This window comes from Populus trichocarpa, chromosome 18, assembly GCF_000002775.5.
Source record: "Populus trichocarpa isolate Nisqually-1 chromosome 18, P.trichocarpa_v4.1, whole genome shotgun sequence".
In the NCBI taxonomy this organism is placed as follows: domain Eukaryota; kingdom Viridiplantae; phylum Streptophyta; class Magnoliopsida; order Malpighiales; family Salicaceae; genus Populus; species Populus trichocarpa.
This window is the reverse complement of record NC_037302.2, coordinates 8,348,765-8,372,882: the sequence shown is the minus strand read 5'-3', so window position 1 is coordinate 8,372,882 and position 24,118 is coordinate 8,348,765. Positions and strand designations below refer to the sequence as shown.

At 31.0% G+C, this 24,118-nt stretch overlaps 2 protein-coding genes and 1 long non-coding RNA gene across 6 annotated transcripts; all 3 read right to left on the bottom strand.

Moving 5' to 3' along the window:
* Positions 1-272: 272 nt before the first annotated feature.
* LOC18107665 (uncharacterized) lies at positions 273-1,368 on the bottom strand. The gene is made up of 3 exons (XR_002979076.2): positions 1,221-1,368; positions 1,044-1,122; positions 273-645 (listed from the first exon to the last, which is right to left on the bottom strand). It is a non-coding gene; the product is annotated as an uncharacterized LOC18107665 (long non-coding RNA).
* Positions 1,369-5,686: 4,318 nt separating this feature from the next.
* On the bottom strand, positions 5,687-12,167 carry LOC18107666 (ATP-dependent 6-phosphofructokinase 3). 3 transcript variants are annotated; one of them, XM_024590311.2, is made up of 14 exons: positions 11,855-12,167; positions 11,547-11,729; positions 11,399-11,445; positions 11,233-11,272; positions 10,977-11,039; positions 10,744-10,881; positions 10,119-10,277; positions 9,965-10,018; positions 9,569-9,637; positions 9,325-9,454; positions 7,594-7,847; positions 7,381-7,429; positions 7,114-7,268; positions 5,687-6,253 (listed from the first exon to the last, which is right to left on the bottom strand). In XM_024590311.2, the coding sequence occupies exons 2-14, from the start codon at positions 11,646-11,648 to the stop codon at positions 6,035-6,037; spliced, it is 1,479 nt and encodes a 492-aa protein (XP_024446079.2). In that variant the 5' UTR covers positions 11,649-11,729; positions 11,855-12,167; the 3' UTR covers positions 5,687-6,034. The 3 variants fall into 3 exon arrangements, with proteins under 3 accessions (XP_024446079.2, XP_006371963.2, XP_052304970.1); XM_006371901.3 differs by having other exon boundaries at positions 11,891-12,166; XM_052449010.1 differs by having other exon boundaries at positions 11,547-12,167.
* Positions 12,168-16,705: 4,538 nt separating this feature from the next.
* Positions 16,706-19,040, bottom strand: LOC18107668 (nudix hydrolase 8). Of its 2 annotated transcripts, XM_006371904.3 has the most exons (9): positions 18,879-19,040; positions 18,455-18,747; positions 18,253-18,318; positions 17,986-18,123; positions 17,827-17,901; positions 17,684-17,734; positions 17,551-17,585; positions 17,178-17,286; positions 16,706-17,033 (listed from the first exon to the last, which is right to left on the bottom strand). In XM_006371904.3, exons 1-9 carry the CDS (start codon positions 18,973-18,975, stop codon positions 16,851-16,853), a joined length of 1,047 nt encoding a protein of 348 aa, XP_006371966.3. In that variant the 5' UTR covers positions 18,976-19,040; the 3' UTR covers positions 16,706-16,850. The 2 variants fall into 2 exon arrangements, with proteins under 2 accessions (XP_006371966.3, XP_024445919.2); XM_024590151.2 differs by lacking the exon at positions 17,684-17,734.
* Positions 19,041-24,118: the final 5,078 nt, after the last annotated feature.

The window sequence follows — 24,118 nt, the reverse complement described above, 5'->3', positions numbered from 1 at the left end:
AGAATAGAGCAAAGGACACTATAGTGCAGCCATTACACAGAGAACTTGAGCTTAAGAGTTGAACTTTACACATGGACAGAATGATTAAGGTATGAAAACCAAATTGTGTTGAAGACAGCAGAGTATTTTACCGGTACAACAATAAAATCAACACAACGTTTTTCATGTATCAGGGGAAATGTCTGTGTTCAAGCTTATTTATACACAACAGAATAAACTAAAATGCTAACTCATCAAGAATCCAAGAAAGAACGATAGCACCTGACCAGTCATTAAAGATGTTTTGTCCATCCGTGTAATTATCGGGCTCAGAATGTTAGAGTTGCTTGTCTCATCAATGCAAACCATTCATGACAATCTCTTCCAGGATGACATGAGCTTTTTCTAAATGGAACATGATTTCTAGCTCGCATTGTAGATAAGAGAAACAAATTAAAACAAAGAGAAAAGGTGACCTTCTATCTGAGGGTAACAAAGGAAAACCAGGAGACAACCTTGGCGACAAAGATGACAAGCCAAGTATTAGTCCATCAACATGGGGTAAAAAGACATCATCCTTGGCATTAGAGGACTTGCCACATTGCCGAAATGGCGGTCCTTGGTCTCAACTACAAGTTGTATGAATTCCAAAATTGCAAGCTCGTTCTGTAATAGCCAGAAACAAAGAACATTGAATGAAAGGAGACTATGGTGAAGACAGTGGATTAAGTATAAATACCCCGCAGGGTTTGTAATTGTGAATCACACACATCTGCAAGCCTGAGAGTGTTCGTTTGTAAATCCAGTAATCCATTTCCTCCAGTATTGACATTATTTTTTACCCTCCATAAACATGAAAAGGAAGAAGATATTCATGTCACGGCATAGAATTTAATCGTTGAGTGATTACCAGACTCAAGCACCTGAAGGTTATAGTAATAAGTAGCATGCTATGATCTTAAAAGAAAAGAAGCATTGTGTAGTTAAAAAGATAAGAACTTCATTATATTGTCAACTCCCACCAAGAAAACAATGATGCGTAGCGACTGTATATGATTTTGTACCTGCGATGCGCTACAAACGAACACTTCTATATCAAGGGCAGATGAAGGAAAACATGAGTCAGATCCATTTCAAATATTCCTGCAACAATAACATTAACTCTCAGATCTGAAGAAATCCATTCAAATTTAAAATGAAATCCAATGTTTGGGGTTCTCCTTTTGGAAGAAAATAAAAACCTGTTGGGCGATGCGAGCGAGGCATTTGCGGACAATTTCTCCTTCAAGGAAGGGCACGGTATTCTTCCAGGGTGAACCATTCGTAGTTTTGGGCTAAAAGAGGTTTTTTTTCTTTTTCTTTCTCTTCCCCACTCTTCAATTTCATGTCAATCTCTTACAAAAAAAATCAGTATAGCTCCTATAATTTATTTTCACTTTATATTTATCTATATATATTTTTTTGAATAAGCTATGAAATCATAAATATTTTTCAATTTCATTTCTTTTTAATTTTTAATCTTTCAAATTTATTATTTATTATTTTATTTTTTATAAGCTATAAAATTATAATTATTTTTTAATTTCACCTCCCTTTTATTTTTTTAAATCTTTCAAATTTGATCCCTATTATTTTGATTATTTATTTTTATTTGAGATCATTTTTAAGCTTTTTTTTTTTAAAAAAAAAATTTCATCGCCATTTTTTTGTTGCTATCTTTTATTTTTCTTTGGCAAGATTTTCAAATTGATTTTTTTCTTTTCAATTTCATGCTTCAAAATTAAATTAATTAGAAATTAAGCTTCTTGATTGAACCCACTTGATTCAAGGATTTCATGGGTTATGAGTTTTAGAAATTAGACCAGGTTTAGAAAGTTTGTCTGACTTGTTTTTTTTTCTTTTTTAAGCTAATGTTTATTTATATATATTTGGCCATTTTTTAGATTTGCTTTATTAATTTTTTTACGGTTTGCCTTCTATGAAATTAGTCTTGGGTTCTTGACCAGAGTCACTAGTTTTAAAGGTTACCATAAGTTGACTTTCTATTGGGTTATCCTGATTTTTTGCCCATGATCATTAGGTTTTTTTTGGGTTCTTTTTTCAAATTAAATTATTTCAATTCATCTTTTAACATTTAATTTATTTGAAATTGACCTTCCTACCTTTTTTCTCATTTCTTTTCTATTGGGTTATCCTGATCTTATGCTCATGATCACGAGGTATGCAAATTAACCCGGGTTAACTAAGATTTTATTTTTTGGTTCTATAGGATTAATCTCAATTTTAAGAACAACATTATTGGTTTCAAAGGTTAATGTGGATTGATTTTTTTATACCTTTTTTTAAACTTTAATTATTTTAATTTCATCATTTAACATTTGATTTATTGGAAATTAGCTTTTGTACTTTTATTTTTCATTTTCTTTTTTATTGGGTTATCCTGATAATTGTTTTTACAATTTCATCCTCCAAGGGTTTTTTCGTATTAAATTTGATCCTTATTCTTTTTTATTGCTATCAATTGGGTTATCCCAATTATTTTGTTTTACAATTTTATCCTTCTTGGATTTTTTTTTAATCAAATTTGATCTTTATTCTTTTTATTGCTATCTTTTTTCCTTTGGCATGTTTTCTAAGTTGATATTTTTTCACGATTTCATCCTTTAAGATTAAATTGATTGAGAATTATGCTTCTTGATTGAACCAAATTCAAGTATTTCATGATTTTCATGGTCGCAGGGTTTGTGAGTTAACCCGGGTTGACTCATATATTTTTTCTTTTTTGTCCTTCAACATTAAGTTTTTTTTATAATTGAATTTCAAGATATTATTCAATTTGCTTTTGAATGCATTCACATGGGTATCATGACTAGATCATAAATTTTACATCTTGACCCGAGTGGGCTCGAATCGAGTTTTTTAACCTTTTTAAATTATATTTTTTTCCTTACATTTTGATCATTCAATATTTTATTTGTTAGAGATTGAGCTTCACCTTTTTTTTCTTTTTAATTTTTTTTTGGAGTTATCATGTTCTCATTTGATTTATTAGAAATTGGTATTTAACCTTTTTTTGCTGTGTTTTTTATCAGATTATCTCAATCCTATGTCCATGGTTGCAAAGTTTGAGAGTTAACCCAGTTTAATTGGGTTTTTTTTTTGTTTTTTTTTAATTTTTTTAATTTTACCTTTCATCATTGAGTTGTTTCATAATCCGAGTTGGCTCAGATTGAGTTCTTTAAAAAACTTTTATTATTATTTTATTTATTTATTTATTGTTATTATATTTTTTTAATTATATTATTTGAATTATTAATTGAACAAATGACTCGGATCTCAAATTGTTTTTTCTTGGCATTCCTTTGTACGTTGAAAAAACTTTTGCCTGGCCTGATGATAAAAAAGAAAAAGAAAAAGAATGACCTTGGAGGTGCACTCACCACGAGCCTTCTTTTTATTTGGCTAAGCGCACATATCCCATCTCTTTGGCCTAGACATTTGACTCTTTCCTATGCCTTTTTTTCATTTTTTTTTATTTGATTGAAATAAACTATAAAATAAATGCTTAACATGATATTTAAATTATTATTTATTTTTACCATGGTTCCTAAATGAAATTGTAGATCTTCATGGGAATGTTAACAACTTCTTTTTCAATTATTATGCACCTAATATTTGATGAAAATAAAATATTTGTTTTTAAATATTTAATAGATTTTTACTTGATTTTAATTTTTTTAAACATGGTTTTGAGAACATTAAAGGTTTATATTTAAAAAAACAGTGCTTACAATTAAGCAACATGCTTTTGTTAAAACAATCAATAGATGAATTAATAAAAAAAAATAGAGTTTAGATTGAAGAAATTTTTAACATAATTTTATTTTAATTATCATTGCCTTTAATTCAAAAAATGTGTTCCTAACCAAAAAAAATAAGATGTTATTTTTAAGAAGATTAGGATTTTTTTTTATGATGATGTTATTTTTTTATGGATAATTATGTATTAGCTTGATATGCAGAATTTTTAAATAATTTTCTCACTAATATTGAATGAGAATAAAATATTATTTTTTTAATTGTAATTTGTTTTATATATAATGTTTTTGAAATTTATTGTACTTGTTTTTTTAAGATACTTTTAGAAAGATAATCAATTCATGATTTTTTTAATTTTTTAATTAAAGCTTGCTTACAGGATTATAATAAGCTTTTGTTTAAGAAAAAAAAAACAATGCTACCAAAGAAAACATGTTTTTGTCAAAACAAAAAAAAGTACATGAATAAGAAAAAAAATATTTTTTTATTTAAAATGTATGCTTTAAAAAGGAACAACAAATGTCTATTTTTATAATTATTTAATTAAATAAAAATAGATTTCAAAAAGCAAAGTTATTCAAGGCTAGGGCTATGATTTAGGTCACATGTTAATTCGGATCAATCAAAAACTGAATCTTGTCTAAAAGCCTGGTTGATGCGTTACCATGTTCACCCGACAGGTTTGACAGTGTTTAATAACATTGCTAAGAAGTTCCCCGTGATAGCGCTCTAATCATGTAACTATTATGAGAATATTTTTTCTTTATTTTCTTGTAATTTGTCTCAAATTTTTTATGTTGATTCTTAATTATTTTATAAAGAAATTAATGATAGTAGATATATGATAATTTCAGGAAATAAAAATTTTATTTTTTAAATGAGTAAATACCCATTTAAGTCTGCTCAACTCTTATCATTGTCTATTAACACATTTAAATTGTTTGACCAATTTTGACTAAGTTTACAGTAACATCTACAGGAAAAAAATAATCAAGGACTGGATTGTAATTATTGTGAAATATGAGGACTTGGAAAAAAAATAAAAAATACATCAAGGAAACATTCCATATTCTGAGGAGATGGCATTATTCAACGGGTTAGGGCAAACAGATATAACATGAGAAAAATATAATTCACAGAGATGATATAAAACAAGAAACAGGAGAGTCTTTTAACGTCAAAGAGCACGTGGATGTAAAAAACTATTAAATAAAAGGCGTGGAGAAAATGACCGAGTGTTTTTATTTATTTATTTATTTAATGAATCTTTCCACAGATATTGAATTCAAAGTTGGTTGATGCTACAGGTTAGTCAATATTTATTCCGTTTTATAAAACAACCATGGAACCGTCGTTTCTAGAATGCTAATAATCATAAACTTTGTTCGGCGGGTGGCAGCATACAGCTTGGCCGAGCCATCCGAGTCAATGACCGGCGTTTCTCTGGTGCGTGAGCACCGCACCCCCTGTAAAAGAGTAAGGAACCTGACCAGGATTTCATCAACAAACTGTGAAAGGAGAGAGCTGTCTTCGTAGACCTCGTTGCGACGATAAAAGAACGTGAAGGGGGAGGCCATGACTCTTCTCTATCGGAAAATACACCTTGTCATCGGCTTAAATATCCGGTGGTCGATGTTATTGCACTGGTCCATCACCATCACCCGCAAGTTCTAAAGCTAATCCTCTATTTTCATAGCGTCATTGTTAACAAAACCGGAGAATTTTCCCCTCTTTTTTATGCATCTAAGGCAGCGACGACTATTATAGATGTCTTTCGATTTCTTACTTTGTGGGTAGGACCATATCCATCACACAGGCACCAAAACATTCAGTAAGGCCTTCCAGCATTATTTTGCTTCCCATTTTCTGGGGGTTGTGGGGATTTAACTTCATAAAATTCACAAGGGAATTCAAATTAATGGAAATCAATGATGCTCATATCCATCCATAAAAAGAATGGAGGGCATAAACTACAGTGAATAAATGCTTTAAATACATGCCAGACATGCAATCCGCAGTTCAGCACGAGCTAACTTTTCCCGTGTCACTCACAGGTATAAATTATTTTTCTACGGGCAGAATGACTACCTTTTCCTAATACACTTATATAAAACGAGGGCAGAAATTGACCTTGGAATACGACTTATGCAACAGAACTAAAAGCGTGTAGGAACACAAGGAGAGGACACAACTGTAGGCTAGGCAATGATATTGATCATTAGGGTTTTAAAAGGGATCACGGTTGGCTGTTGTCTACATTCTCTGGAACTACATCAGCACAATTTTCATCATCCAACAACTGGGTTTCTTCGTTTTTCTCTTCTCCAGAGATATGCTCCTTTCTATCTTCGATGACCTCTTTATTACTAATAAAGCTGGGCTGATTTGTTGACGATAAGAGCCTAGCCCACATCCTATCTGTTATAACCACCTTGTGCTGTTTTTCATTGATACGCTGCAGGACAACACCAAACATGCATTATTCCCAGTGTCATGGAACTTGCACATCTCACATACGAAAGTAACACAATTTTAACGCTCAACATTATCTACATGTGATGTGGATTGTGAAATGAATCGTATGTTATTGAGCCCTACAACCTTGCGTATCTCAACCAAAATAGATATGGTAATAAGCACAGTAAACTTGAAAAGATACCACATTACAATAGTTATTTGATGAGAGATCGCATGGAACAAATTAGATATGTTTAAAATGCTTGTTTTCTCTAGAAAAAAGTAAGAGAAAGAAAGAAGAGTACAAAGTAAAATTCCCAGCTTGTAAATGTAGGTAGAAGATAACTAAAAAGGATACAACAATAAACACATACATACAGAAGAAGAAAACGAAGGTAAAGACATAGGGAGAGGGTGAGGGAGAGGGAGAGGGAGCGGTCACAAAGAGCAGATGTAAAATGTGAGCACCAAAAGGACATCAGTGCCATATAAGAAAGAACTCACAAAATTTCATAATTTTAATGTGTCCAAGAACCATCTCAACTTAAAAGTTTAAGTGAAATTTTCTCATCTGATTAGAAGAATGGAAATGGTAAGAATTAAACTAGTGACCATTTGACCATATTGGCTTTGATACTCTCTAGACAAACAAGAATGATCCCCTCAATTTAAGTGTTAAAAAACCATCTCAACTAAAAAACTTAAGCCATTAGGTGTAATTTGTTTTATATTAACTCTCTAAGATAATGCCTTTGATTCTCTCTAGACAAACAAGAATGATCCTGTCAATTCAAGTGCTACTATTCTGAAGGGAAAAAAAGAAGCAGCAGTTCTATCATAAGCAAGAGAATAACTCACATAGAAGGGTATGTATGTTTGTCTGCCATTAACAAGACCACTAGTGAAGCCTGTATAACCAGCCATTGCTCCATGCACAACACTTTGAGCCAGAAGTGTGCAGTAAACATTGTCAGCTGCATTGCCTGGTACGGCACGGATCATATATGTAGGATCTGCCAGGAGAAACAAATTACAGGATTTCATTATGATAGTCAATAACAAGCTTTGTAAGCCACAAAGCTTAATTATAAAACAAAAACATCTCTTAAAATGTGTAATTCTAACCTATATATTTGAGGTTTATAGTCATCTTCTTCTGCTTCGAAAAATAGTCCTGCAGTAAAGAAAAGAAAAGAAATAATTTAGCAGAATATAACTCTCTTTTGATATTGAATAGGAATTGATTGAAAAAGGGAGTTTGATTCCCTGTATGGTATGACATGTTCCTGGGATAATATATAATTCTCGAGGGAGAACAGTTTGAGTTAGATTCAGAACCTTGATCCCCTGTGATATCCACAGCCCAACATCTTGAAGAAGCTTATTTCCTGAAGCATCTTGTTGCATGCTTTCAGAAAGCAGCTCCTGGCCTGCACCTTCAGCTATCACAATAACCATGTGCCCATTTTCTTTCAGTTGTTTCTCTATGTATTCATATAGTCCACCTTTCCCATCTAAATAAAAAGGGGACTCTGGAATCAAGCAACAATCCACATCCCGGCTTGCAAGAGTAGCATACATAGCAATAAACCCTGCACGTCAAATTCAATTTGATTAATAAATGGAAAAAAAATATGAAAAACCATAACAGCCTTGCTTCAATGAAAGAAAGGACAAGGTAAAGCTAAAGCAGAAGCTTGAAACACAAATAATAGAATGGGAAGTCCAACAGTAGGACAAATACGCATTTCAAATGCAGCAAAGCAACAAAATGGTCATAACACTCACTAGAGGTAGTATCTAGGAGAGTACTTTAAGAGCCATGATAACCTGCATTAATGTATTGAAATAATAATAATAATAAAAAATGATACTCTGCATTGACAAGAAAATGCATATCCAGTACATGGGCTTAATTAATTTTTGAGTAAACTATATTTTTGCCTAATAGATTTATGAAAATTCATTTTCACCCCATAATTTTAAAATTTGCCAACATTAACCCTATAATTTTTTTAAGTTTCAGTTTTGCCCTTTGCTCCTAGATAACTAACATAAGGCTCACTGTTTCACTTTTTTTTTCCTTACTATTCTCTCATACTTTCCTCACAATACCATACATGTCATAGTATCTCACCAAAACAGTTAAAACACTTCAAAATCTCAAAAATCAAATTTAAAAAATAGGCTTTTCAATGGATTGGGATAACATTGGAGCTTTTTGAAAACTAGAAGGGTAACATTAGGAAGTTAATTAAGTCCTGCAAATATAACTTTTCAGATCGTTTGCTACCCCAAATGTTTTGCAAATATATGTGTGAGGCTTAATGGGTTTTCTTTAAACACATTGAATATACATACATAAGAAAAATAATGAATTATTTAGTTGAAAAGAAATCATTGGATTTTACCTCAATAGACTATTTAATTTTTCAACACAATCTTTCTTGTTAACTAATCCTGAAATCATAATATTAGAGTAATAAAATAGCTATGTATATGCAAAAGATAAATTTAAATCTTCTATGGATAATTTGGGTATAAATGAAGAGTTTCTGGTAGAAAGGGTGTTTCTATAATATTTTCTTCAACCTGGTGGACAGTTTGTCATAATGTTAATAATGTTTGTTATTTACACTATTAACTATTTTAGCATGTTTTCCTATTCCCGTTTGATTTTTAAGTTTTCTTTTTTGTTTTATCACTAAAAAAAAATCTTTTTTGTGATTTTGGTGCCTACTTACCCTTGTCGAACATTCCAAGTCAAGTAATATATATCTATCGATTTTAATAGATCAATTTTTATGAGATAGCTTCTCTATGTTTTTATGTGTCTGTTTCCTTTATTGTTTGGCTCAGATATTTAATGAGCTTAATGTTGAAAAAAATTATAAATCCAATCATAAGAGCTAGAATTTCCCCTTTTCATTTCCTGCAAGAAATTGAGTCAATAATGCAGTGTTGTAGACCTCTTTGTAATCTACTAAGTAATTCGAGATTGATTATACACATTAAATTAAGACTGGAAGTAATATTAAATAAGATTTCAGGATACGATTTGAAGCATACCACTGTAACGACCCATCAACTTCACAAGACCAATACCATTCTCGACACTTTCAGCCTCAACATGTGCTGCATTAATAGCACGTTGAGCCTCCTCAACAGCAGTGTCAAAGCCAAAGGACCTGTCAATAACCTACCTCATGTAAAACAATATTAAAATGTGTTAATGTTGAATTATAATGGGTGTTGTATTGCAGCTTTGTGGTATATGATACATCATATAAATAAGAATATCCATAAAAAGTACCGGAATGTCATTATCAATGGTTTTGGGAATTCCAGCAACTACGACTTTAAGACCCCGCCTTCTAATTTCCTGCAAGATTGAAGAGTTAATATTTATGGAAAGAAAAGAAGAGGGAATCAACTATAGTTTCTATCAAGCAATTTTAAACATGGACGATGATAGTCCCCTACCAAATTTTCCTTATTTAGATACCATTGCATATTTTGTTTCGTTAAAATTTGTCTTTTATAACTCTGCACATGCCTTTCATTCCTCTCTTTTCTCTTTTATTTCACTCCAAATTATGATCAACAAGATCCGTAAAAGAAACAAAGCTGTAGACTATAGAGCACTTTTATGCATCAATGTCCAGATGCAACTAAAGCCCAGTTCTCAATTCGTAAAAAAGCATGTTACCTCAAAAATCACCGATGCCCCTTTCTGAGTTCCATCTCCTCCAATAATGTAAACCTGGTTGCCAAGAAAAATACAGATAAATATTTGCTCTTTGGAATGGTGAATAACTTCTGACTTAAGAGAAACTGGCTAGCAAGTTATATCTTCCACTCACTTGATTAATGCCCCGATCCTGAATGCTGTGGACAATTTTTGAAGTATCATGGCCACCTCGTGACGTCCCAAGGATAGTTCCACCACGTTTATGAATGTCATTCACAACCTTAGGTGTCAGAGGAATCGTGTTTCGAGCATAAAAACCCTTGTAACCACCCTGTAGATTCCATTACCTTGTCAGTTATTATCCAGTGGTTATGTAGGGAGAAAATAGCATTTAATCAGCCTACTCACTCGATGGAACTGCAATACTGTTGTTCACAAACAATAAAGATAAAACTAAAAAAATAGAGGAAAACAAAATCCCAAAACCTTAAAATTACAATGAGATTAAGGCACTATAGTTTAGCCAGTCTAATGAACCAGGGAAAGGCAGCATGTAGGTTTAGGTTAGACAGTATATTCTTTTCCGTTTCCAGTCCAGATATGCTCGACATTTTTTTTTTCAGGGTGCAAAATTAAGTTTAACATATGTTCATGTGAAATCACTAAAACTAAAATTGCAGTTTCACAAGTAAAAAACAGGAAAAAAACATTTCTAGAACGACAAACAAGAAGAAGAGAGATAAGAAGACACGGGCAGAAAAGGAATACAGTGGAGCAGATCTTTAACAATTACTCACATCTATCCCCAGCACTCTAGTCACGCCATACATATGGTACAAGCTGTACACTATTTCTCTAATTACGGTATTGAGTCCCGGGCAGAGACCCCCACATGTGACAATGCAAGCACGAACTTCATCTGGCTCAAAATAGATCTGAGATATATCCAAGAAACGTGTAAATGCAGAAGCACGTAATTTTTTTTATAAAAAAAAAACATTCAACAAGCTTGATGGCTATGAAAACATACCTTTTGACGGGGTCCGGCACGGCGGAAATGTATCCCTCTGGGGCTATCCTTGTGAACCACAATCTATAAGAGATGGGAAGACAGAATTAACATTACAAGTATGTTCATTAAAGTATCAAAATCGTCAACTACAGAACATACATTTAACTCGAGAAACCTTTGAATTTTTGCATTCTAATTAATGAAATCTAGTTTGGTCTTTGTCTTGACTATCTAGAATGTGATAAATTAAAAAACAAAAAGAAGGATTGCTTACCTTTTGTGGAACAGAGTCATCGACGTGGACAAAATACTGCCTGTAAAATATATATATAAAAAAAATCACTCAGGTGAAATTAATTATTATTGCTCAAGGCCATTAACCTCCCTCTATTCTAAAAGGGGAAGTTCCAGAGAAAAAAAAAAGAGATAAATGAAATTACTTGACAACGGCGTAGGCAGGATTGTCTTGTAGAGGATTGGAATAAGTCTGCACCACCCACCCAAATAAATTTAATTTATTTTTTTATCATTTCTTGCTTTTAATAGAATAATCAATCAATCAATTGATGAGAAAAAAAAAAAGCATACCGGGAGATCAGGAATGTAATCGGTTAAATGAGGAACGTCTTGAAGAATGTAACCAGAATCACCGGTGATGATCTTCTGCTCGGAGATACCATTTGATTCCATGGCGATGAAGATCGAAAGATGTACAAGTTGATGAAGATCGAAAGGAAAGGGAAGCAGTAGAAACGAAGCGAAGAGGGCTTCCTGGCGAATTTCAAGTGAAAGATGATGATTTAGGAGCGAGAGTATATATCGAATCCAAATAAAGACAGAGAAACCCAAGCAGTAAACCAGTTAACAAATATAGAGGTTTAGGGTTCGAGAGACACCGCTGCAGCACACAGACAACGTTGACCCTTGTATACCTGAGGAAGGTGTACTCCGCACAAGGAGGACCAAGCTTTTCTTTTATGTGGACTCTTCGTGCTGCTGGTTTTTGAACCAAAACTAAAACAAACAGGTGGCAACCGACCAATTACTTTTCCACTTGCAGCAGTGGTTTTAGTCTCTCTCTCTCCCTCTCTCTCGACGGACTATTCTTCTTTTCTGGGAATAAATTATTTATATAGAAATTGGATTGGATTCACAAGAAAACCGTTTGGGTTACTTACCAAACCGTGAAGACCAGCGGAAAGCTAAGAAATTAATTTTAAAAAATATATTTGATGTGCGAAGATTATTCTCAAAAGCTATAGCACACACCAGGAAAGCAAGGAAAAGTCCAGTTTATTGCATTAGGTTCTAGAAAGATTCCTGCTTTATAATTAATGAGATAATTAAGAATATGGTATGGTTATTTTAAAAAATATTTTTTATTTAAAAATATATTAAAATAATATTTTTATTTTTAAAAAATTATTTTTAATATTAATACATTAAAACAATCAAAAATTCAGAATTTAATTGCTTATTATGTATTTAAAAGTGTTGTAGCGGTTATTTTTTAAAGTATTTTTTGTTTGGAAATATATCAAAATAATATTTTTTTAATTTTTAAAAATTAATTTTGATATAGTACTAAAATAATATTAAATTTAAATTAAAAAAATAAAAAATTTCATAACTTTTTATAAATATTTTTGAAATATAAATAAAAACTCTTTAATTAATTGATTGAACCTCACATGCTTTCTTGACTCGGCTCCCCTGTCCGTACTAATTATGTCGTGGGAGGTGTGCCAAATGCGAAGAATTATTTGAGTTAATGACAACTCAGCACCTGTTGTCGATCAAAATCCATCAATCACTCGACAACTTTTCATGACTGTATATTTATTTCCTATATTTTAAACTCATTTATAATTTAACCCTGTCCTTTCCTTCCACTTTTTTTTTTTTGTGATTTTGATTTTATTTTAAGAAAGAGAGAAAAAAAAAACAATAAAAAGATGACATGGAAAGATCGATGAGAAAAAAGAACACTTTAATTAATTAATTAAAAATAATTTTTAGAGTAAATACTACAAAATTAAGCTTGGTCAACATGGTCAAAGGATTATTAATTAATTCTTAAAAATAACGGGGCTATTTAAATTATATTATTTCAAGACTAAAAGAAACAATTTATAATTTACTCAAACTATTTTATTTTTTTAAGAATTAATTAATAATCATATTATACAAAATTAAGCTTGGTCAACACCTTTATTTTGCCTGACTCTTCTACAACTCTCAGCCACCAAACCAAACAAGGTTTTTTTTATTTTTTTTTTCCTATAATCATATTATACAAACAAATAAAATCATATTTTATGACATTTTAATCAAATTTGTTTATTTGTATATCATTGTTTGATTTTTCCTAAACATATTCTCTTTTAAAGGATGACCAGGCCATTGCTGGTCTTTTATCTAATAAATTGGTCTAAAACAACAAAAGATTTAACATATAGTTTTTCTTTTTAAATAAATACTTCTTCGCATTGAGAAATAAGAATGAGATTTCCGAAACATATAAAATTTCATAAAGGGTGTTGAATCCATCTACAAATCCTCTTCAATTGTCATTCTAATAGCTCATGTTTTTGTTCTTTTTTTCTTTCTAATAATACAATACCTTTTAATTAAAAAAAAAAACATTATGGTAAAAGAAGACCCATTACTTCATACAATGTAGTAGTATTACATTGAAATCAATATAATATGTTTGTATTTAATAAATATTGTGATGCGACCTCGTGATCACACAACCTATAATCAAGATTGAGATTTGATTTTGAAAAGCCAAAAAAAATTTGGTAGGAGTGTGACACAATGAAAACATGTTCTAAGACACCAACACTATTGAAATGAAGTCGAATAATATCACGAAACTAGTTAATCTTCGATAAATTAGATTCAGTTCATTCAAGAACCAAAGAATGCAAGAATATCTTTTACACGTTAAACTGAAAAGTTCAGAAGTGTTATTAATCAAAGGTGTCAAACTTTAGGTTTTACATGTGTTTAAATAGTTCTGAGAAATTAACCCTAATGGATCTACCTTTATAGACTGCATTAATTCACTTACAAAAACTAACCCAAAACCTTTACTAGTAAGCTCAAACCCTAATATAAACAAGCCTTGGATCCTAACTGAAAATAAAGTATTAATTAAGCCCAAATAAGCATTGGGTTATAGCTACCAAAATAAAATAAAATAAAAAAGCCTATAAGTTGAAGTCTTGTTATATCGTGAGAAGAGAAGAAGTAAAAAAAAAACATTATGGATCTGATACAAGACTTATTTATAGCCTATAATGTTGCTCAATAATCCTATGAATAAAAGTGAAGTTGTTGTTGCTCATTTGGTTTCAAAGTTAAAATAGAATTCTAATATCAGACTTGTATTTATCTTTTTTTTTTAAGGAAAAAGATGTTATCTTTAATGCTTCTCTTTACCGCCACATGTGTTTCCTAAGTTAGCTTGGATTTCTTTATTTTCTTTATTATGTTTTCTCCTTACATGACAAGGAAAATATAATAAAAATAATAAATCTGAATATTTAAAGGAAATAATTAATATGCCCGCACATAATAGAAAATCCAAAACTAGTTAGAAATCCACAAAGTACATGGAAACATCACAGAACAAGGCTGACCGAAATTGATAAAAAATTGACAACCTTGTTATCGAAACTTCATGACCCAAATAAGGGTGGATTGAATCCCTCTTGCACATGGATTAAATATGTTAAGGCCTCCTCTTGATGCTCTAAAGAATCCCCAAGTTCAACCTTGTCCGAAACTTACACAACTAGTCCATTCAATATTTCTTTCAATGCCTTCGCTTTAGACCTTATAATGGGTCCTTGATGTTCGTGAGTTGATCCACATCATCCCCTTTCTCCTCAAAAGTATTCAACCTCAAATCAAAACATGTGTCAAACATAGTAAGATTAGCAACATTAAAAGTAGTGCTAATATTATACTCACTTAGAAGATCAACTTTGTAAGTATTGTCATTGATCCTCTCTAAAACTTGAAATGGAACATAACCATAAGGTTATAACTTTGATTTTCTATGGTTAGGAAACCATTATTTACGCATGTACATCTAAACTCAATCACCGGGTTGGAAAACAACCTGCTTACACCCTTTTACTTGCTTTAGAAACGTATAACTTGTTTCTTTTTTTTATTTTCATTTTATTTTACCGATCCTTTTCTATTGCATCAACTTATTCGCCAACAACAATTAAAAAGTCTAAATAAATTAAAGAAGTCGTAAGGTATAGAGCGTGTTATTGGCAATGTTGCAACAATGATCACATGCCCCTCCATTATCACATGGAGGAGAAAACATTTTTCTAACACTAAAGAGAATAACAAGACATAAAAATAGAATTACTTGTGATTTTTGATAACCTAACTTTGAAAAATTGATCAATTATTAGAAGGAATTGTTTTTATATTTTTAATTTTTGTAACTTTTATATAAAATAAAATATAGAATCACAAGTCAAAAATGAGTTATGACAATCTTTAAAACAAATAATATGAACTTTTCAAGAGTCATATGTATCAAATCAATTTCTATTTTAGGTCAAATGAAATGAATATTCATATATTAAATACCAATGAATCCAAAAATTATTTCTTCTAGGAATGGAAAGATTATCACCATCATAATTGTGTGCAATTGAAATTAGCAACAAATATAATCATTTTCATCAAAGTTACTACTAGAAAATTGTCAAATACCAATAGAAATACCGACGAAAAAAAAAATCATCGGTAAATTGCGATGACATTTACCGACCGGAAATCATGTCGATATTCCTGTTGGTAATAACCGATGGAAAAATTTATATTGTTAAATACCAAAATAATTATTAGTTAGATGTACTGAGACCATTCAACACATTTGCATGAGTATTTTGGTCATTGACAAAACCATTACCTCTGTCTTGCTCATAAAAATTAGCTTGGGACTGGAAACCACGCTAGACCCAAGCTAGTTGGGTCTGGCAAGCATGCTATCTTGGTTGTGTATTGACTCCTCCACATCTTAAAACCTTTCTGTCTATGTTATTGCTTGTGGTTTGTATTACTTTCTTTTTACATTATTAGCTATTAAAGTATATGTTATCTTACATATTTAGCACAAACATGAACCAAGTTCAACGCAATGAGAGAAAAAAATACTCGTGACAAAGCGCGGGCATGTATTTAGTTGAAAATCTAAATTTAAAAACACCTTCATATGAACATAATATAATGAAATTTAAAAAATTAGTACGGAATTGTTGGAATATTCTGTAAAGAATAATAGAAAAGAAGGTTGTCCCACGTTCAAAAAAGAAAAAGAAAGAAAGCAAGGAAAAGCACTCCTTGCAATTATTTATAAAGATGGGCTTCATCCATAATAGTTTAATAAGGTGGTGCTGGTGCTATGATTGGTGGATCCTCTTTACGAGAGGCCACCAGCCGATAGGTCTGATATTTATAGTATGACGGAATATTACTCGTCACCGGGAACTAAAATGATCGATCGGATTATTTATTTTATTTATAGGTGTGACTGTTGGAATTAATTAAATCGAATGGACAACATTTAATTTACTTAAGAACATAATTCTAATTCCATCCTGTTGTTTCAAGTCTGTAAATAGTATACAGAACACTGAATTCTTTCCTCTTGTCTTCCCAGTTTTTTGTGTAGACATTTTAGGGGGTATTTTTTGATATTTTGGAATAAATAAAGATCAAAATGGCATTCATGCATTTACTCCAAAACGCATCACGCCATCATCAGTTCGATAAATAAAACAATATTATTCCAAGAACGTGTTGTTTCTGGCCGTCAAGATTGGCGAGCCTGCCTTGTGACGCACACAGGCACGTTCAGCCTGAAGAACAGTCGTAATACAAGAGGGATGATTGGCCATCAAGTTTCGAGGTTAGTTGATGAGCAGTGAACCCACTATAACGATCTTCATAGGCGGCAACACAGGCCTCAATGACCTTCCTCGACATATGGTCTTCCTCGTAGAATGGCTGCCCCACAAATTCATCTAGTGGCATCCACTGATCAATCGAAAACCCAGAAGGAAAAAAAAAGGGATTTCAGCTCAACATGTTTTCTCAAGTAAAATCAATCATATTATAATCACTATTAATGAAAAAATCAGATTATAATTTGTTTTATGTGACTGATAATTAACCACTGACCATTGCAGCTTGGATTTCTTTCTCATCGATTGCGATTTCATAAGATAATGGTCTCAGCATGCATACAAATAGTATATCTGATTTGTCGAACGCCAACATGTGAGCGTGCCTGCAATTATTCTTGTGGGTTAATTAATTAGCATCAGCAATCATTAAAAAAATTATTTTTGTGTTTTAAAGGTGTTATTAATATTTTTTTGTGTTTTGTAGCATTAGAGTCATAAATAACCTTAAAAGAAAAAAGAAGAAGACGGAAAGGGATGATTCGAGGTATCTTCCTCGGTCGTTTTCACCTCGTATTAATTGAACAGAAACAAGCAACACTGTGAAGAGTGCGTGTGCGTGTGTGTAAAATACATAAAAATCGAAGTACCTGAAAGCAACCATCTTGAGGAAACTTGTGTCGACCTGCAGACAGAGGGCAACTAGATGACAACAATAACCAGCAAGCTCTACTGATGATGTAAAACGATAAGAAAGAAAGACAACCAAGTATCTTGGCTTACTCCGGTCTCTTCTTTTACTTCTCTCATTGCTCCACAGAATATGTCTTCTGACTGAGACATTGATATTTATATATATTTATTAAGAAATTGAAACCAGACGTTGTTATTGGCTTTTCAGGTGGAAGTGACTAAAAACAACTCACCTTGTTAATATATCCAGTAGGCATCTTCCACACGTTAGAGCAACTGCAGGGGCATTTTTCCTTCACTGCTAGGACCTAATGACGTTAATGAGAAGCTGTAATCGAGTTGGAGGTGGAAATAATTAGAAATACTGGGGAATCAGATTCTTGCGAGCATACCTCCTTTTTGTCGTTAATCACAAATCCTCCAACACCGATTTGATGCGAAGGGCTGGTGGGGAGCATGCAGGGATAATCAGGAATCCAGTAAGTCAGCATAACATATCCTGGTTCGGCATGGTGGTACTGAAAACCCTCCTGGCAGGCAACCCACAGAGTATCAATTCCTCTACGATGTATGGGATCTTTGGGGTTTTTGTATACAATATTACAATAAAGAAATGAACTGATAACATATGGATTAAAAATTCACAGTTAATTGTTTACCTTAATCGCTATGGGAACAAGATCAACTTGTTCCGACAGTATTTTGAGCCATATTCCCTTTCTCCCCTGCATTACGATTAAATTCTGATCATTTGAGTGCCTTTTTGATCAAGCAGCTTCATAATGTTACAATTACTTGACATAGCGTGTCTGTGTTCGAGCATATATACGTGTGTGCATGCATAGATTTGTGTCGTCAAACCTTCAACTTCCATTTGGACAAAGCAGCTCGGAGGGCAGAGGCAAAAGCATTAGCACTGGAAGGTAATTTGTTTGGATCGATAATGACTCCATCGTATTCATCGTCAAATGCTTCAAGAAATCCCACTGCAAATCCTGGTGAAGGTGATGATATATCCGGCGACACAACATGAATTCCTCCTCTATTCATGTTCCTGCTCGCATAACCATAATCTCCAACGTATGGCAGGGCAGAGGAGTTAAGCCCTGCAGTAGTTGGAGTTTTCGAATCAAGCGTACCAACCTTTAGGAAACCTATACAGTACCATAAAATTAATCAATGAGCGATCGGTCACAGGAAATTATCCTATTCTTAATTTCTGGTATAATTTATATATGTACACAGAATAATCATTTTGATCCCACTCGACTTCAAAATCACTCACCTCTTGATGTCAACGAGATTTCAGGCATCCTTGCATATTGCTTGCAATGAAATCCTGAACATTGCCAGGCATTGATTGTTGCTGTCATGCTCAGCATCCTTGTTGCAGCAAGTTATGGCGTTCCTGATCGATTTCTATTTGCGCATATATATACATTTATAGCCCGTTGTCAGGTGCCAAATGGGTCGTCTCTGATCAGCAGAATATTTAGGGGAATAGCATTCTGTTCGACAAGTTGAAAGATGGATGGAGATTGCGCCATCTCCATCATCAGGTTGTGTGGTCGAGTCCCCTTCCTAAATCCCTTATCATAACAAATTAAGAGTTCAGGATAGCCATTTCGTCACTTTTTAAGTGTAATTTCTTCAACTCAAGTCCAACTAAAAACGATATTAACCAATGAAGTTGATGGAGTTGCTTCTGGAGATTTGCTATCTTCAACCTTAATATTTATGAAACCTGCTGCATCTCATTAATTTGTCCCTTGTCCCGTATATTTATGTCTTGGTTATAGGCATAACGTTTCTCGAACAATCAATTTCTATATCACACAATTTGGGGATTAAAATGATTATAAATAATTAATATGCTCCCATCTAGTTGGAGCACAGAACATATTCGATGACTCATTTTCTTTTAAGAAAATCCAACTTGCAGGTCAATATCAAGGTAGAAACGCTTGATGAACAGGTAATGGAATCAATTCATGCTACCATGCATTAATATAGGGTAGAAGTAGGCTGTAGTAGGTCGTCGATTGGACTATTTTTTTTTTTTATATATATATATAAATACTAGAGAAAATGCATGCCGAAGTGGACTAGACTGATATAATGCTGGGCATGAGTCATGACAACCATGGGTTAATTTTAACAAAGGGAAATGGCAGAGGGTTTAATATTTTTTTCGAAATTTACAGTATTATAATTGTTGATTTTGAGTTTTCTATCAAATAAAATAAAAAAAAAAATTATGATAGACTGACCCCTAATAAAGCAATAGGAAAATCTGGTTTGAGAGAGAAAACATGGAGAAGTCGTGGCTTTCAATGTCAGACCGTTTCTTTGTATTTTTTCTATATTGAATATTGCACACTTGTTTTTTATATAAACGAGGTGGCATATCGTGATCTTGCGAATTTATAAAATAAATATATTTAATAGTATTATAATTGTAAAGCAGTATTAAATAAATAATAAAAACTAAAAATATAATGGAGCCAATATTTCATGATAAGAAAAAAAGTTGTGTTGGTGATCAAAAATTTAGAGACTAAACAAAATGATTGTTTTCGCCATAATTTTTAAAAATTACAAAGCTAAATTCTCTACCAACTTAACATTAAAAAAAAAAACCAACAAAGATAATCTTGGAAGGAAAAAAAAAACCCATGAGAAAAAACGTTGTAGCAATTGACAATGTTTTGTAAGGAAAACTACAGTGCTTTCTTCAATAAAATCGACAAAGACAATTTTAGAAAAAAATCATAAAAAAAACCATTTAGAGAAATACTATAGCAATTCACAGTGTTTTGTGAGAAAAGCTACAACGCTTTCCCCATATAATTTAGATTTATTGTAATTATAATTCTTAACCAACTCAATATTAAAAAAAAAATTGACATATATAATTTTGGAAAAAATCATAAAAAAATCATATGGGAAAACACTGCAACAATTCACAGTGTTTTAAAGAAAAAATATTACAAAGCTAAATTCTCAATAAGCTCAATATTAAAAAAATAAAATCGACAGATACAATTTTAGAAAAAAAATAACAAAAAAAAACAGGAAAAAAAAACCATGTTGGAAACATTATAGCAATTCACAATGTTTTGTGATGAAAGTTACAGTGCTTCCCCACATGATTTAGCCTTATTTATAATGACTTGTAATTGTAATTCTCAACTAGCTCAATATTAAAAAAATAAAATTGACAGATAATTTTGAAAAAATCATAAGAAAAAAAAACCATGTTGAGAGACACTCTAGCAATCCATAGTGTTTTGTGAGGAAAGCTACAATGTTTTCTCCACATGATTAAGCTTTATTACAAAGTTAAATTCTAACCAGATCAATATTAAAAAAATAAAATTGACAAAAATAATTTTGGGAAAAAATATTACAAAAAAAGAAAACACAAAAGAAATTGGAAAAAAACTATGTAGGAAAAAACACTATGACAATTCACAGTAATTTGCGAGGAAAGTTATAGTGTTTTTCTCACTTATTGGAACTATAATTTTTCACCAGCTCAATATTAAAAAAATAAAATAAAAAAAGTTAATTTCAGAGAAAATCATTAAAAAACAAAACAACAAAAACCATGCGGAGAAACACTATAAGCAATCAACAATGTTTTAAAGAAAAAAATTACAAAACTAAATTCTCAATCAGATCAATATTAAAAAAAATATAATTTTGAAAAATCAAAAAATAAAAAAGAAAAACCATATGGGAAAACGCCGTAGAAATTCACAGTATTTTAAAGGAAAAAAAATTACAAAACAAAATTTTTAACCAGCTCAATATTAAAAAAGTAAAATCGACAAAGATAATTTTGAAAAAAAAATAAACAAAAAAAGGGGAAAGTTGGAAAAAAAAGGAAAGTAATTTTGGAAAAAGAAAAAAGAAAACTGGGGAAATTTGGAAAAAACAAAGATGGAAAAAAAAGTAAAAAAAAGAGAGGAATGGACTGTGGATTACTATTGTAATCCACAATGCATTGGGTAAGGGTGAATAGTGAATTCCTCACACCCTTTAGCTTATTACTTAATTGTAATTCATAACCAGCTTAATATCAAAAAAAATAAAATTAACAAAGACAATTTTAGAAAAAAACAAAAAAAAAACTATGTGGGAAAAAACACTGTAGCAATCCACAGTAATTTGCGAGGAAAGCTACAATGCTTCCCTCACATATTGTAACTGTAATTTTTAACCAGATCAATATTAAAAAATAAAATTAAAAAAGATAATTTTGGAGAAAATCATAAAAAAAAACAAACAAAAAAAACCATGTGGAGAAAAACTGTAGCAATCAACAATGTTTTAAATAAAAAAAATTACAAAACTAAATTATCAATCAGCTTAATATTGAAAAAATAAAATCGATAAATATAATTTTAAAAAATAAAAGAATAAAATAGAAAAATCATGTGGAAAAACACCGTAGCAATCCACAGTATTTTAAAGGAAAAAAATTACAAAGCAAAATTTTTAATCAGTTCAATATTAAAAAACTAAAATTGACGAAGATAATTTTAGGAAAAAAAACAAACAAAAAAATAAAAAAGGGAAAAAAAATAAAAAGTGCAAAAAAAATAAAGTAAAAAAATGAAAAAGTGCAAAAAAGAAGAAGAGAAATGCACTGTGGATTGTGGATTACTGTTGGAATCCACAGTGATTTTGATATGGGAAAAAACTAAATTATCAATCAGCTTAATATTGAAAAAATAAAAGAATAAAATAGAAAAATTATGTGGAAAAACACCGTAGCAATTCACAGTATTTTAAAAGAAACAAATTACAAAGCAAAATTTTTAATCATCTCAATATTAAAAAACTAAAATTGACAAAGATGATTTTGGAAAAAATACAAATAAAAAAAAGGAAAAAAAAAGTGCAAAAAAGAAGAAGATGAGAAATGCATTGTGGATTACTGTTGTGATCCACAATGATTTTGATGTGGGGGAACAATGATTCACCCACACTATTTAAAAGTATTGTATAATAAAACCCTAACTTTAAAGGATTTTACACAATGAATCCTAATATATTGATGGTGATTACATATAATAGATTAATATGTTATTGCAAGTTGACTGAGTGAAAACACTATATGGGTTTTTGAAATACATATATTGACTAAAACCATTAATTTTAATTGTTTTTCAAGAGTCCAATGATTTTGATGGATAATCTAGAGTTTTTAGGATTTGAACAAAAATTACTTTAAAATCAATTTTTTAGGTTTGATCAACTCTACAAGGCTGAGTTGTTGTAAATTATAAATCGTTCAATTATTCGGTCTCTAATAGTAATTTACACACACTACTGGATTAAAAATCTTCGAAGACCTTTTTAGAAGAGATGAATTACTATGCCTTAAGTACTAGCGTTTTCTTTTGTATTTTAAGGTGTTTTTTACATTGTATGTTTTGTAACATCTTTACAAAACAAATATCAGGATAACCTTATCTATAGTAAGGGACTTTTTCAATAAGGCTTGCGTACGAGTACTTAAGTTGTAAAATATCGCTTTGTCCCCTATATATATATATATATATATATATATCAAGATAATTTTAAAATTTATTTAATCAAGTTCCAACTTAATTTTTGTAGGTCTAAAATTGTAATCTTTTGTATAAATTACATTCGAATCTTTAATTTGTAAAACTTCTTTACAATAAAGTCCAACTTGATTAATAATTCGAGTTTAATCTCCTATCACTAATTCCAACTTGATTAATCATTCTAATTTAATCTCTTATCATTGATTCTTTATGTGTGTAACCCATTTGATCTAAATAAAAATCATAAACCTAAATAAAATTGAATAAATTAAACAATTTAATTTATAACAAATTCAACAATTGTTTGATTTATATTTGAAGATAATTGCATCGTCTAACAACATATCATAATTCACTAATTCAACAACTGCTTGATTTATAAGTGATTTAACTAAACCTTTCAATGACCAGTTTCTCAATGCAATTATTATTCATTCATCAAGAATGTTTGGATTTGGACATTTAAGCATGGAGTGTGATGCAAACACCTCCCAAGATATGCTAAAATCATGTTTGAATGGTTTGCAACTTGCTTCGAAGAACCAAAGTTATACGCAATGATCACTCCCACCTCACGTCTATAAAAAGACACAAACGAGTAGTGTAAAATCACAACAAAGTTTATTAATCATTCAAATAATTTGCAAGTTCAATTAAGAACTTAGTATGAGAATCACTCAATCACACAAAAGATAACAAGAATACTAATTTTTTACTAAAAAGTTTTTTTTTTCCCCTAAAAGGTCTCTACAAAAGAGTATTTATACTAAAAAGAATTCTAAGTCTAACATTATATCCCTAATGAATATAGACAAAACTAATAAATAATAATAATAATAATAATAATACAATGAAATAAAATTTAAATAAAGGCCCTAATATCTCTAAAATGCCTAATAATAACTAAAAGATAAATAAAATAATAGCCCAACTACTTTAAATA